Here is a 13,796-nt window from a genome sequence, read left to right as displayed (position 1 = left end):
AATATATGTGCTTAATTTGTGAATAATTCATCTCGTGCTCGGCGGTGAAGGAAAACATGGTGAGGTAACCTGCATGTGTCTAATTTCATCGAAATTCTGCCACATGTGCATTCCACCAACCCGCATTGGAACAGCGTGGTTGTATGTTTCAAACCCTCTCCTTAATGGAAGAGGAGGCCTTTTCCTAGCAGTGGGAAATTTACAGGCTGTTACTTTACTTACTTTTACTTATCAAAACAGCTGAACTTTATTTTTATTTTCAAGTTTATATTAAAAAGTGCATTTATAGGAGTGCTTTGTGCTTTTTATATGTATATATCTAATCTATCTACTACGTGCAATTATATTTAACCCAAAATAAAGAATTATACATTTCAATTATAAAAAATATATGCTTTATTATCTGTGCAATCCATCATTTTTTTTCAATTACGCGGCAAATAATTATATACTTAAATATTTTTGGGCTGAATAATAAAAGCGATTACATTTTTTTTTATCTGTGCAGCCAAATTGGCGCCAAACGAGCAAAGTTTATTTATTAGTTTAGGATAATCTATATTCAGCCTGACCTCAATTCGAAATTTTAGCTTAGTCGAGTTGGCATTTGACCTTGTAATTTTAATTAAAAACAATTCTGCACACTATTAACAAGGCATTTCGACTTTTCTTTCCAACTTTTTATTTAAAATATAGATTAAAATGCAGAGAAATTAATTTTCAAAAACTCTTCAATATATGTATTAATAATCTGTTAATTTTATAAAGCGTCGTGTCACGTGTGTGACGTCTAATCAGGTCGCCATTTTAAATTTAGACTGTGTCTTATTTCTGACAAGCTTATTATTTAACAATATTACTTAAATACTAAATACTATTATTAATAAACGTATAAAATTAACTTCTAAAGAAAAAACACTACAGTTTGAAATGTAAATACTGCCTTTTGGACTGTCTTGAATAATGAAAATATTGAAAATACATCGTGATTTTAGTGATCTGTGATGAGTGAATGAAACAGTGGTTGAATGAACTGCGATATATACATATAATAAAATGTATGCTATCTCTTTTTATATCTATATCTCATTTTAATGAGACCGCATTTTTACGTATAGTATATATATGTCATGTAATTAATATTATTCACAGTGGATGAAGGAATTTTGACATGCTGATTTTGGTAGCCAAATACGTCCAAAAGACATTATTTATACATAATTAGTTTTGACACACTATTTATAAAAAAAAAACGGATATTTAGCTACCAATTTCATTTGGAATTGTTAGATAATATACAATTAGGGTTGGGATTAATAAACAAGCTTAGTGTTGTGCCTTTAAAATTCATTAATGTATTAAGCGCGTTTTACACGGAAAGCAAAGATTAAAGCGTCATATTCCCTAGGATTTATGAATAGCTTAGCTATATACTTACTAGAGACAGTTCTTGATTAATATATATTTATTTATAATACGATACTATTTCAATTAACTAATTATATCGACTTCAATTTTATTTTCAATTATATCGCGTCATTTCAATGTATTTTATTTGCGTTTATTGCTCTCGTGTTGAAATAAACTACATATTATTATTATAGATGCAAAAGTAACTGGCAGTTTGTTACGATACCACAGTTAAACAACAGAGCCTAGTTTGACGATGTTTATTGTAAAGTTGAAATGGCGGAATGAAATTTAGGTTTCAACATTTTAACGCATATTAATATGAAGTATGAATTTGAAATTCGTTTTCGTCTCATTACGTTTTTTTATACCTTCTATTTTTGTTCTTACTTTTTATCTGATTTGACATTTGTCTTAATTTTAACTTAACTGTGATTATAATTGTTTGTTTCCCAAATAAATAAATAAACAAATGTCGGGCATATCAAGAACCAGACTGACTTCCAGGCAGGATACTTTACATACATATTATATAATTATGTATTGTATTTAACTAATATGACTGTATTTTTAAATGTTGAAAAAGAATAACTGATTTTCTTGCCAGTTCTTCTCGGTAGAATTTACTTTCCGAACCGGCGGTAGCTTCACTTAATTGTAAAATGACGATTCAAAAGTGCTTGTAAAAGCCTACTTGAATAACGTTTATTTTGATTTGATTTGACCGCCCGCTCGCTTGCGTAGATTTTCCTTTCCCGCGTGTAAAATGCGTTTGGACGCGATCGATGTTACCAGTATTGTGTTCCATTTTTAAAATAATTAAAAGTAAAAACATATTTAATAAATTCCAAGGCACAGATATTAAAAAGGCATTACATAGACATGCGTTGACCAAATGTGTTAAGAAAAAGTTGGTTAATTTTTTTTTTTAATTTCGCTTACCTCAATTCTTGTTCAGTGACTGCCAGCGTTCGGCCGCAGGCGGCGGCTTTTGATGATAGCTCGTCAAAATCAGCCACTTTCGAATGTATTTGAGCCTTCAGTTCTGTAATGAGTTACATTTAGAAGAAACATCTTTAATTAATAATAGAAAATTATGTGTAATTAAAAAAATTGTGTGCATGACTTTTTATGTAATAGGTAGGTTTTTATGTGGACTGCACCGGATGTCGGTAGATAAGTAGTCACCAACCATAGACAATAATTCTGTTAGAAATATTAACCATCCCTTTCTTCATCATCGGAACTCAGATATTATTTCCCTTGTGTCTGTAAGTAGATTATTTTTATTTCATTTTAATTAGATTTACCACCCACTCTTCAGATATTTTGTCACCAAGAAGCAATATTTGGTATTGTTGTGTTCCGGTTTGAAGGGTGAGTGAGCTTCTACAGGCTCAAGGGACATAACATCTTAGTTCCCGAGGTTGGCGGTGCATTGGCAATGATTAATGTTTCTTACAGCGCCATTGTCTATGGGCGGTGTGACCACTTACCATAAGGTGGTCCATATGTTCGTCTGCCAACCGATAGCATAAAAAAAACTTAACAAAAAGAAATTAAAAATGGCTACTTTGACACGATTATGGGCATTTTTGTGCTGACCTTCTATTTCTTCCATGAGATCCTTTTCCCTCTTAGCCCGATCCTCTTCCCCTTCTTGCCTGCACTCCAGCTTCATACGCTGAAGGCAGTTCTCTTTGTCCGTCATAAAGTGCTCCCATTGGTCATCTGTATTAATAATTTATGTGATTATAATCAACATGACGGCTTGTGAAGTGTCAACAAAACTGAACAATTTGAATTTGATCTATTCATTGTAGTAATAGTTCTTTTTAAGATGTAAATGTTGATTGCAGGATTGATCTATCTATCTATCTCTACGTTGTTCAAAGGTAAGGTCAATGAACAACTTAGATCACTAGATCCTAAGGATACCTTCACAGTAACTATTAGGTGCCAGTGATAATCATGTTTAATCATTTTTTCTTTGTTACTCGAATTCTGTATTGATTGTTTAATCAATTTTTTTTTTTTTTTTCGAAATGTGTATTGCTGTTGGCCCTATTGGCCTCTACAGCGTCACCGGGTGGGGTAGGCGAGCTATATGCTCAGGCCTAATGATGAGAGCCCACTGAAGGGCTCAGAATACGATGTTATGTTACGTTTTACTGACGTCTCGGCCGCCTCCAAGACGTCGCATAACTGGGTCCTCGTTTCCGCCGGTGGAAACGCTGTGGGTGTGTGGTGTGTAGTGTGTTATTCCCTACAAATGGTTTGTTTGCGATAGTGAGGCTATCGTCTGCGTCGTTCAGGACGTGCATAGGTCGCCTGAGTCTATTCGGAATATTACCTCTGCGAGAGGTGTATCGGCACGATTGAGCAATCAGCGGATTGCTGTGTTCTTTAGCTCTCTCAAAATACGCCGTCGATAGTATTTTGAGATGCTTCGCGATCGAATCGATGTCGAAGTCCTTATGGAGATCTACGTTTCGGATGTACCACGGCGAGTCCGTGGCAATGCGGAGAAATCTATTTTGAATGGTCTGCAATCTTTTGATTTGCGTCGCCTTGATATGAGCAAAGACAGGGCTCGCGTAGGTCATGATAGGACGAATGCAGGCTTTGTATAGTGTCATCTTATTTCTAAGGGACATTTTACTCCGCCCGCATAACATCATATACAGTCTTCCTAGTACGAACGCTGCTTTGTTTCGGACTCTAGTTACGTGAGATTTGAAAGTTAGTCTACTGTCTAGGGTGACCCCCAGGTATTTCGCTTCCGGTTTCCACGGTATCGGTTTATTGAATATTTTAATGTCTCCCGGTTGGCCCTGATTCCATTTTATGTAACTGGGGTTTCTACTAAAGTGTACTGCTACACTTTTTTCCGGATTAACTTCGATTCTCCATTTCCTAAACCAGTTGCCTAGTGCGTTGGCTGCGGATTGGAGTCTCTTTGTGATGACCTTAGTCGAGGTTGAGGTCGTATAGAGTGCGGTGTCGTCCGCGAAGAGGGCTAGGTTGACCATTGGAGTGGCCTTCGGAATGTCGTTGGTGAATAAACAGTAAAGAATGGGAGATAGCGCGGAGCCCTGAGGGACTCCTGCCCTGATAGGGCGAGGTGAGGACAGGGTTCCTTCAACTCGGTAGCGGAAGGTGCGATTCGTCAAGTAGTCTCGTATGGTGAGCACGAGTTTGTCTGGCAGCCCTAGTAAGTGTAGTTTATATAATAAACCATTGTGCCAGACTTTGTCGAATGCTTTCGCTACGTCGAAGAATAGAGCCCCTGTGGAGGTAGCTTTACTGTAGGCGAAGCCTTTTAATATGTCTTCCGTTAAGCGGTGGACCTGGTTGACGCACGAGTGTCCGGCTCTGAAGCCGAATTGCTCGTGTATCGTGATCTGTTTGGCCTGAACGATGGCCTTGACTCGTGCTAGTAGAATTCTCTCGTATATTTTTCCGAGAGTGCTCAATAGGCTGATGGGTCGGTAGCTCGTGGGCTGATTCCTAGGTTTCCCTGGTTTTGGGATCCCTATTACTATGGCTTCTTTCCATTGGCCTGGAAAGGAGCATCCTGCCAGAGGGGCATTAAATATTAGCACCAGGAGAGAAATGATTTGGTGCGGGAAGCTTTTAATCGCTTTATTGGTTATCCGGTCCGCACCGGGAGACTTTTTAACCTGAAGGGCTTTGACGATCGTTTCGATTTCGTCGACTGACGTCGGAGTCAGTGGCTCGTCCATCGGTGGCACGGAGCTTATGCGATTTACGGCCTCGTCCACCTTTAAGAGGTGGTCGGGGTCTACCGGGTGAATGCTCGGGGAATTATTGGCTTTCTAAGGCGTCGGCCAAGCACTCGGCCTTATCCAAGTCGTCTGTTGCGGGTGGAAGATTTGGTCGTATTAACGGAGGCATGGTCGTAGTGGCCATTGAGCCTTTGAGAGATCTCGGCATCGTCCAAAACGCAGTGTGTGATGGCGTGATTTCTCCAAGGTACTCGCCGTCCGTGTAGTTACGGAATTCCTCGAAGCGCGCTTTGACGTCCCTCTGAAGGTCCCAGAGTTTCCTCCGGTTTTCCTGCGATGGAAAAGCGTCGTGCGCTCGCGTGGCTGCGTTTTTCCGCGTGATAAGGTGTTTGAGGTCTACAGGGAGCTCATAACGCTCGTTAGGGCGTACTTGAACCTCCCTGGAGCACTCATCTATCATGTCGCGTACGTGAGTCAATACTGTCTGGGATGTCTTTTAAAAGTTGTGAGTCTACGGACTGGATCTGTTGTTTAAATTTATTCCAGTCGACAATCTTTTTGTAGGGATAATGAAGTGGGTCGTCGGGCCCTAGTTCGACAAGTACCGGACGGTGATCGGAATCTAACTCTGGTAGTGCCTCGATTGAGCGCAACTGTAAGGTTACGCCTTTCAAGATCGCTACGTCGAGAACGTCTGGCCTGTCTTTTCGGTTATCCGATCGAGGGAATCTGGTTGGTGTCATTGGTGCAATGACAGTGAAGTTACATGATTTGGGGTGGGCTAGTTGTTCTAGTCTCCTACCCCTCTTAGCTCTTAGGTTTGTGTGGCGTGAGTACCATTCAGGGCTCTTACTGTTAAGGTCGCCGGCCAGAATGACCGCGCTACCTGTTGCAAGGAGTGACCTAATGTCACTCTCTAATAGGTCCTTGGATGGACTTAGGTAAACTGATGCTAGTATGATGGGTTGATGGCCTGTCATACTTATTTGACAGATTGACGCTTCGACGTTGGTGAGCGGCGGGCTGTCGAGTGGCACGCAGTGCAGTGACTTTTTGTAATAGATGAGCGTGCCTCCGCCTCGGGCGGAGTCACGGTCATTTCTTATGATGCGGTAGTTGGCCACGTTAGGGCTACGCGAGTTTGGTTTTAGAAACGTCTCCTGCACTAGCATGACGTCGACGGGATGGTTTCGTAGGAATTCTCGAACTAGATCGATCTGTTGGATAAGCCCGTTTGCGTTAAACGTGACTAACGCTAGCGAACGCGGTTTAATCCTAGCGTTGGCCATTGACAGGGTGTCGGAGTGCGCTGACCTGTGCGAACAGGTCCCAGTACTTAACGATTAAGTACGCGATGTTTCCTGGATTAGCTGCGTACTCTTCCAGGAAACAGTCGATGCCGTCCATGTCTAGGCTGTTGCAGATGGCGAAGAAGTCGCGGATGTTGTTCGCGTCCCTTTCCGCCGGGCGTGACCTAGTTGGTTGTCTAATCGGGGCGTTTGCCGTTCGCGGCGCGGTGTGACGTGGTGGTGGCGGGGCTGCCGCTACGGTCTTGCGGACCATGGGCAACGGTTTATCCCACGCCCTTTACTGGTGGCCTGAGGGGCCCTGGGTTGGGTAGCCTGAGGGGCTGTCGCGTTTGCCTGAGGGGCCTGTGTCGGTGCCTGAGGGGCTCGCGTCGGTGCCTTACGGGCTCGTGTCGGTCTAGGGGCGCGCCTACTGGTTCGCCGTTTTCCCTTTGGGTCGCGTATTTGCGGGGCCCTGGGGCATCCGCGGTAATTCGCGGGATGTCCCTTGGTCCCGCAGTTGGCGCAACTTGGGGGGTCTTCGGGGTCGGGCTGCTTGCGTTCGCAGTCCTCCGTCAGGTGCTCTCCTAGGCATTTAACGCACTTCGTGTAGCCGTAACAGTGGCGTGCGGAGTGGCCGTACGACTGGCATCGGTGGCATTGGCCAGGTATGCCTCGGCTGCGCGGAGGTTCCAACTTGAAGTCGGAGAGGTCGCAAATTGTACGTATGTTGAAAATCCTCTTTCCCTCGGGGGAGAGAGGCAGGATGGCTAGAACGAGATCGAATCGCTCTTTGGTCCTAGGGTTGTACATCCGGTGTACATTGATGATGGGGAGATTCGATTTCTCCAGACTGGCCTTGATGATTGCCTCAGGGATCTCCTTTGGTTTAATCAAGCAAAATTCATAACATCATATATAATCGTTTTCGAATCTTGACATCGCGATTTAGAAAATTATTTATTTTGACTTAACGCCATCTAGTAACTGCAAGCTACATTAATTACGTGTACAGTCAAAACTCAGATAAATATTCATTCAACACCATTTTTTTTTAAATTATATTTTAGGGAAACAAAGAATAAGATTAACTTATGTGATAGGAATATACAAAACCACATATACCAGCTAAGTTTCCACTGGTAATATATTTTCTCACAATTTTGCCTTCACTATCGAGCGCGAGTTGAGTTATTAACTTATTATTTACAGTAATTTTATTTATTACTAGTGGTGTTTGTCTGATTATGAACTCGCAATCATCGGGTTAATATCATCCCATCAAAAACATTAAATATAAAAATATGCCAGGCCTCTCGCTGCAGTCTTTCCATCGTAAAAAGTTTTGTGATCTCATAGAAGCCAAGTCCTGTTCAAATTATTTTGTAGTTATAAATTAACATTTAGTAATTGTATCAATAGTTTTCTTTATATTATAATTATAGTGACTTGGCAATGAGCTCAAATTAAAAGCTGCCTGGAATTAAATGCAAATGTTACTGACGAGACATGTGATCAGATTATTTGTTATGTATGAAACATGATGGTCACTACCGACTACATGCTCTACTACAATAATTAAGAATACCTTACGGGGCATCGCTTTATGAAAGTAAATGAACCGAGAGTTGAAAACCCAAACGGCTATCTTTGTCCACGCCGAAGATATAGGGGGAGCGAAACAGTCGCGAATCGCTTCGAGAAAAGACGGTACGGCCGTGCCCGTTTTACTCAAGACTTGGCTGGGGCACTGCCGTGCACCCATATTAAATTATTGTGCGTATTCGCACGGGTACAAAAAAGGTTAAAAACTCAAACCAGTTGAAGATCCTGTTGATATATGACGACCTCCATGGTCGAGTGGTGTGTACACCGGTTTTCATGGGTACGCAACTCTGAGGTCCCGGGTTCGATTCCCGGCCGAGTCGATGTAGATTACTAATAGTTTTCTATGTTGTCTTGGGTCTGAGTGTTTGTGTCGTCGTTACTTCTGATTTCCATAACACAAGTGCGTTAGCTACTTACATTGGGATCAGAGTAATGTATGTGATGTTGTCGCATATTTAATTTGATATATTTACCCATTTCCTGTCGATGTTTCTCCTTCAGCTTGTTGATTTGATCGTTCTTCTCCGCGATGAGGGTCAGTCTAGTCGTTTCTAGAAGCTTCCTCGCATCGTCAACAGCGATCGACGCGTCGTGTTCTACTTGCTGGAGCTTCTCTGACCATTCTTTTATTAACGACTCTGTGGAATTGACATTCATATTTTTATCACTACATAGTATAAAACAAAGTCTGTCTGTATGTTCGCGATAAACTCAAAAACTGCTGAACGGATTTTCATGCGGTTTTCAATAATAGATAGAGGGATTCATAAGGAAAGTTTAGGTATATAATTTGGTATGGTTGTTGTGGAAGTATTTTGAAATAGAACGTCATTTGTTAAATATGTCGCAAAAAGCAAAGCAAAGCCGGGACGGGCCGCTAGTTATTTATAAATTGTTTTCTTTGTGCGAAATTAATGAAATTCGAGTTATACTTTAATGATATAGAATTTCAGACTCTAGGAGTAGAGAGAATAATTATAACTTAACAATTGTCTGATTTTTCTACATTACAGACTTAAAATAAATAGAGCAGACAAAAAAAAACAATTCAAGTTTATTGATTTCAGTCTAATTTAATATTTCATAGATAAATTATTTATAAATATGAATTAAAGGAAAGTCTAAAGTAATGAATGTAAGAATTAGTATAAATTATCTATATCTACATAAACATATCTAATTGTCTTTGAACTATAATATTAGATAGTTCGCCTCGTCTTAACAAGGCGGTTCGTAAATCATTGCGAGATTAGAAGTTTAGAAATCTCCGCTTAGATGTTAGACTTATCTCTTTGTCTTTTAGTCCAGTCATTTTATCGGAAAAATGTCAAATTAATGAAAATGAAATTAACAAGCCAATCTTTTGGCAAGGTGGTGTGGATAACGTGTAGCAAAAAAGGGGTTAGTAGCTTTTCTGTTCCACAATTAAGTCTCAGCTTAGCGTATCATGCATCATCGATATATCGATCGTAAAAGTCAAAAATTTAGGAGACCATTTTTGTTTTAATTTTGCATTTTTGGTCATAAATAGTAAGATGCATTATTAGAGCATATTCAGACCTACAATTTCCTTTTTAGATTTTGTTATTTTTGGCAAAAATTACGATCTCTAGCGCGAAGTCGAAATTTTTAGTAAAATAATTTAGGAAATGAAATTTCATTTTTGCTTATATTTATAATGTGTAATAATGAAGTTGTTTCACCTTTTTCCCTTTCAAATCTCTCGTTCATTGCTTCGATATTGTTCGCGTAGTTGATGTCAGCCTTGTCCAGTAAATGTCTGAGCTGCAGTATGTCCCAGTCAGCTTTGCTGTTGGCCTCAGCGATAGCGCTCTCGAATTGAGACTCCTTGGACGATAGTACCTCTTTGAGGTTTTCATACTGAAATTAAAATGATTTAAATAAATGTAAATATTGGACAACATCACAAACATTACCCTGATCCCAATGTAAGTAGCTGAAGCACTTGTGTTATGGAAAATCAGAAGTAACGACGCTACAAACATCCAGACCCAAGACAATATAGAAAATTAATGAATTTTTTTTACATCGATTCGACTGGGAATCGATCCCGGGACCTCGGAGTGGCTTACTAATGAAAACCGGTGTACACACTGCTCGACTACGAAGGTCGTCAATTAGTTAATTTATTAAATATTATGGGCTTGTTAAAAACCATCATAATACAAAAGAAATAAACAATCCTGACAAATAAAAAATAAAAATAAACAAAGTATATAGTATTAGTAGTATTGCTTAAATGTTATACTAAATAAAAAAAAAAACTCATATTACATAGTCCTTGCCACTTGTAATAAAAAAAAATGAGTTTTATTTTGTAGTCTTTGCCACTTCTAAGAATGCTTAACTCTTTGTTATTTCCTGTGCACTGTTTCGTTAATTCGTTTGAAACTATTGATATATATTTTAAAGATAACCCATGTTTATGTATATGTTCTATATATTGTATTTTCTCGTGTAAGTGAATTACTAATCTTAGTGAGAAATAACGATTTTTGATCAGATAAGATCAGAGCCTCTAGCCCATACACACCCTGTTTATGGGTTCAAACACCTCTGAATTTTTATGTGCTTAAATTGTGTTTACAATTCCTCTCATGCTCTGTGAAAGAAAACATCATAAGGAAACCTATATGTGACTAATTTCAACGAATTTGGCCATGTTTATATTCACCAATCCTCAAGCAATAGATTCTCCTCAAAACGGAAAAGAGGCCTAAGTCCAGCAGTGGGAAATTTACAGGTTGTTACTTTACTTTACTAGTTATATGTTTATATAACAGCCGGTACGATTATTTCCGACAGGATAGCTTATTTGCTAGACAAAGTAAATCTTCTTTTGTTACGTATGGAAGACAGTCAAACGGGCCACCTAGAGTAAGTATAGACATTGCCATAGACATCGCTGATGCGCCACAAGTAGTTACACTGGCTCACTCACGCTTCAAACCGGAACACATTGTTGATTTTGAAGGCTTCACACACAATTGACGTCACCGCAATGAAGCAGCGTGGTGTAATATATTCTTCTCAAATAAATAGAGATGAGGTTTAGCCCAGTAGTGAGAAATTTACAGACTATTGATGTTGAGGGCCTCAGATATCACACAACTGACGTCACTTACCCTCGTAGTGAGTTCCCGGAGCTTCCTCTCAGCATTCTTGGCATCCTTTTCTGCCTCCGCTCGGAGCTGGCCGAGCGCGGTTCGCGTGCGTTCGGCGTGAGCGCGTTCCAGCGCTGCGCGAGCGCTCGCGGAATTAGCGACGGCTTCAGCGTGTTCCGCTTTCAGCGCTGTTATTTTATCTGAATGCTGCTGTTCCAGACGATTCATTGCCTAGAAATGTTATTTTGGATGTTTATGCAATGTTATCATGTATAATCATGACACAGTATAAAGCAAAGTCGCTAATCGCTGTCTGTCTCTATGTATTCTTAGATCTTTAACATTACAGTGATTCGAGAGGAAGGTTTTTGTATATAATATATTGACAATATAGTAAAGAAATACTAGTAATTTTAGAAGTTTGCAATGTGATGTTTATGTAAACAATTTCTGTAGTATATTTAGTATCAGTATCGCACCTGTGCGAAGCTGGAACGGGTCGTTAGAAGTAATTATTCTTTCAAATTGTGAGCTAGCTATCTAAATAATATTAAAGATGAAAAAGGACAACATTATGCTCTATATCTCTTTCTAACCGAACACCATATACCTGCAAATGCTGTTCTTCTCTGTCCCTCCTGATCTGCCCCTCCTTTTCCAACAAATCCTTTAACCTGTGCACTTCCAACTTTAACGCTTCTTCCCTTGTCTCAATTTTCTGAAGCTGTAAGGTCAGCGACTGTACTGATCTCTGTTGTTCTGAAGCCAGCCCTCGTAGCTGTTGGAGTTCAGCGACGTGGGAGGCTGTTGGTGGCGCTGATTTAAGTTGCTCCAGAGATTCTGATAGCTGAAAGTGAAGTGAAATTTGACACGTCATCTCTTATTGTCAATGATCATCATTAAATCAAACAAACACCAATAATCAAGAGCTTGCTCTTTTAAGTTGTGGTGCTGTAATTAAATTGTAAAATATGTTTTAATTTCACTTTAAACAAATATGTTGACACGATACACTATGAATGTTATGTACACTTGTAATCGATGTACATATCAGAAGTTGTTTTTCTTTTTTTGGATGTTGTGTAAGCCATCAATTTATATGTATATTGTTAGTGTACTTATTACATAAAAAAATATATATATTTAAAAAAATGACTAAGAATATCGAAGTCTTTCATACCTCTTTCTTCTCCTTCTCTGCATCTCTCGCTCTCTTCTCCAACTCCCTCATCTTCCACTCGCAGTCCGTCAGTATCCGTTCCGCCCTCGCTGCCGCCTGTGATCGCGCTGATTCGTGAGCCAGCCGCCATTTTGCCGTATTCTCTTCCGCTGCTTCTAACGCCTTGAATTTGAGGAATATAAATTATATCAATAGTCATCCTCTTTCCATGTATGAGAGAAAAAATAAATATAATGGAATGCGAGGCACGTTTATAATTGATTTTGTTTAAATTTGATGTGATAATTTGTATGTTGTGTGGAAGGCCTTGAGCATGGATGTGGATGGATGTAGAGGTAGAGGACGACCAAGGAAACGATGGATGGATTGTGTGAAAGGCGATATGGTTACAAAGAAGACAGAGAACTCGCTGACTCCAAGTAAAATTGGGCAGGAGGATGATGAATTTGACTATGACTAAAATATGTCAATTTGGAGTTTTTATGCAGTTGGTATGCATGTTCTCCTCGTGTGGATCCGGGGTGATAAAAAGATTACGGTTGAATAAATACTGCAAGTTGCATTTGCATTCCATTTCGAAATTTGGTGGTGGTAGAACTTTGTAGGTACCACCCACTCATCGGATATTATGCTACCAAACAAAAGTACCCGGTATAAATAAAACTGATTATAACGGATGAATCGCGTATATTAATTATTTTTAAACATCCCGACGTTTCGAGCACTTTGCAGTGTTCGTGGTCACGGGTAGACCCGGTATTGTAGTGTTCCGGTTTGAAGGGTGAGTGACAGTGTAATGACAGGAAAAGGACATAACATCTTAGTTCCTAAGGTTTGAGGCGTAGTGACGATGTAAGGAATGATTAATATTACAGAGTCATTGTCTATGGGTGATAGTGACCACTTACCATCAAGTGGCTCATATGCTCATCCACCAAAAAAACTTTAAAAAATTATTAAACTAAAAAAAACATGATTTTAGTTATGAAGTCATATTAATTGTTTATGTTATTCGAAGGAAGCTGATATGATCTACGTGTTCCAAATCCAAAGATGACGCATTTCCGTTATCCGGTACAACACGTTTATACGCAAACCATTATTTACACGGATCTTAAAATACATAATTATCAAAATTTATGATATGTAGCTTGTAAACGGACGATATGAATTGAAATCTCCGCAAGCTGATCTCAAGTGCCAAAATTGTTTTGAATATTTATCATAGTTTTATATAAAAGAATATGATGAATGCTATTTCCTAATAACTCAGCTAAGTCTAGACCCATTTAGTGATTCATTTTATGTATTTTAACAAAAAATATTGACTATTTTTTTTCTAAGTTAAAGTTTTCCTAAGTTTATATAGTAATATTTTTTATTTTATTTTGTGATTTTTACATATTATTTTTATTTTATCTTTAAATTAATATGTAAA

General features: G+C 39.1%; 1 protein-coding gene across 5 annotated transcripts in view; it reads right to left on the bottom strand.

The window, feature by feature from the left end:
* Nucleotides 1-13,796, bottom strand: part of LOC124541466 (calponin homology domain-containing protein DDB_G0272472) — a 61,907-nt gene that overhangs the window by 8,018 nt on the left and 40,093 nt on the right. For all 5 annotated transcript variants that reach the window (XR_006967252.1, XM_047119379.1, XM_047119381.1 and 2 more), the window contains exons 6-12: nt 12,359-12,520; nt 11,789-12,025; nt 11,200-11,409; nt 9,757-9,934; nt 8,527-8,691; nt 3,016-3,141; nt 2,353-2,455 (exon numbers count right to left, since the gene is read on the bottom strand). Coding sequence is in view for 4 of the 5 variants with exons in the window: in XM_047119379.1 (XP_046975335.1) it covers nt 2,353-2,455; nt 3,016-3,141; nt 8,527-8,691; nt 9,757-9,934; nt 11,200-11,409; nt 11,789-12,025; nt 12,359-12,520 (1,181 nt within the window). In the remaining variant the exon portion in view is untranslated. The remainder of the gene's footprint in view (nt 1-2,352; nt 2,456-3,015; nt 3,142-8,526; nt 8,692-9,756; nt 9,935-11,199; nt 11,410-11,788; nt 12,026-12,358; nt 12,521-13,796) is intronic.

Source organism: Vanessa cardui, chromosome 28 (genome assembly GCF_905220365.1).
Source record: "Vanessa cardui chromosome 28, ilVanCard2.1, whole genome shotgun sequence".
NCBI lineage: Eukaryota > Metazoa > Arthropoda > Insecta > Lepidoptera > Nymphalidae > Vanessa > Vanessa cardui.
Note: the sequence above shows the minus strand (reverse complement) of the source record. Positions and strands in the feature narration are given on the sequence as shown.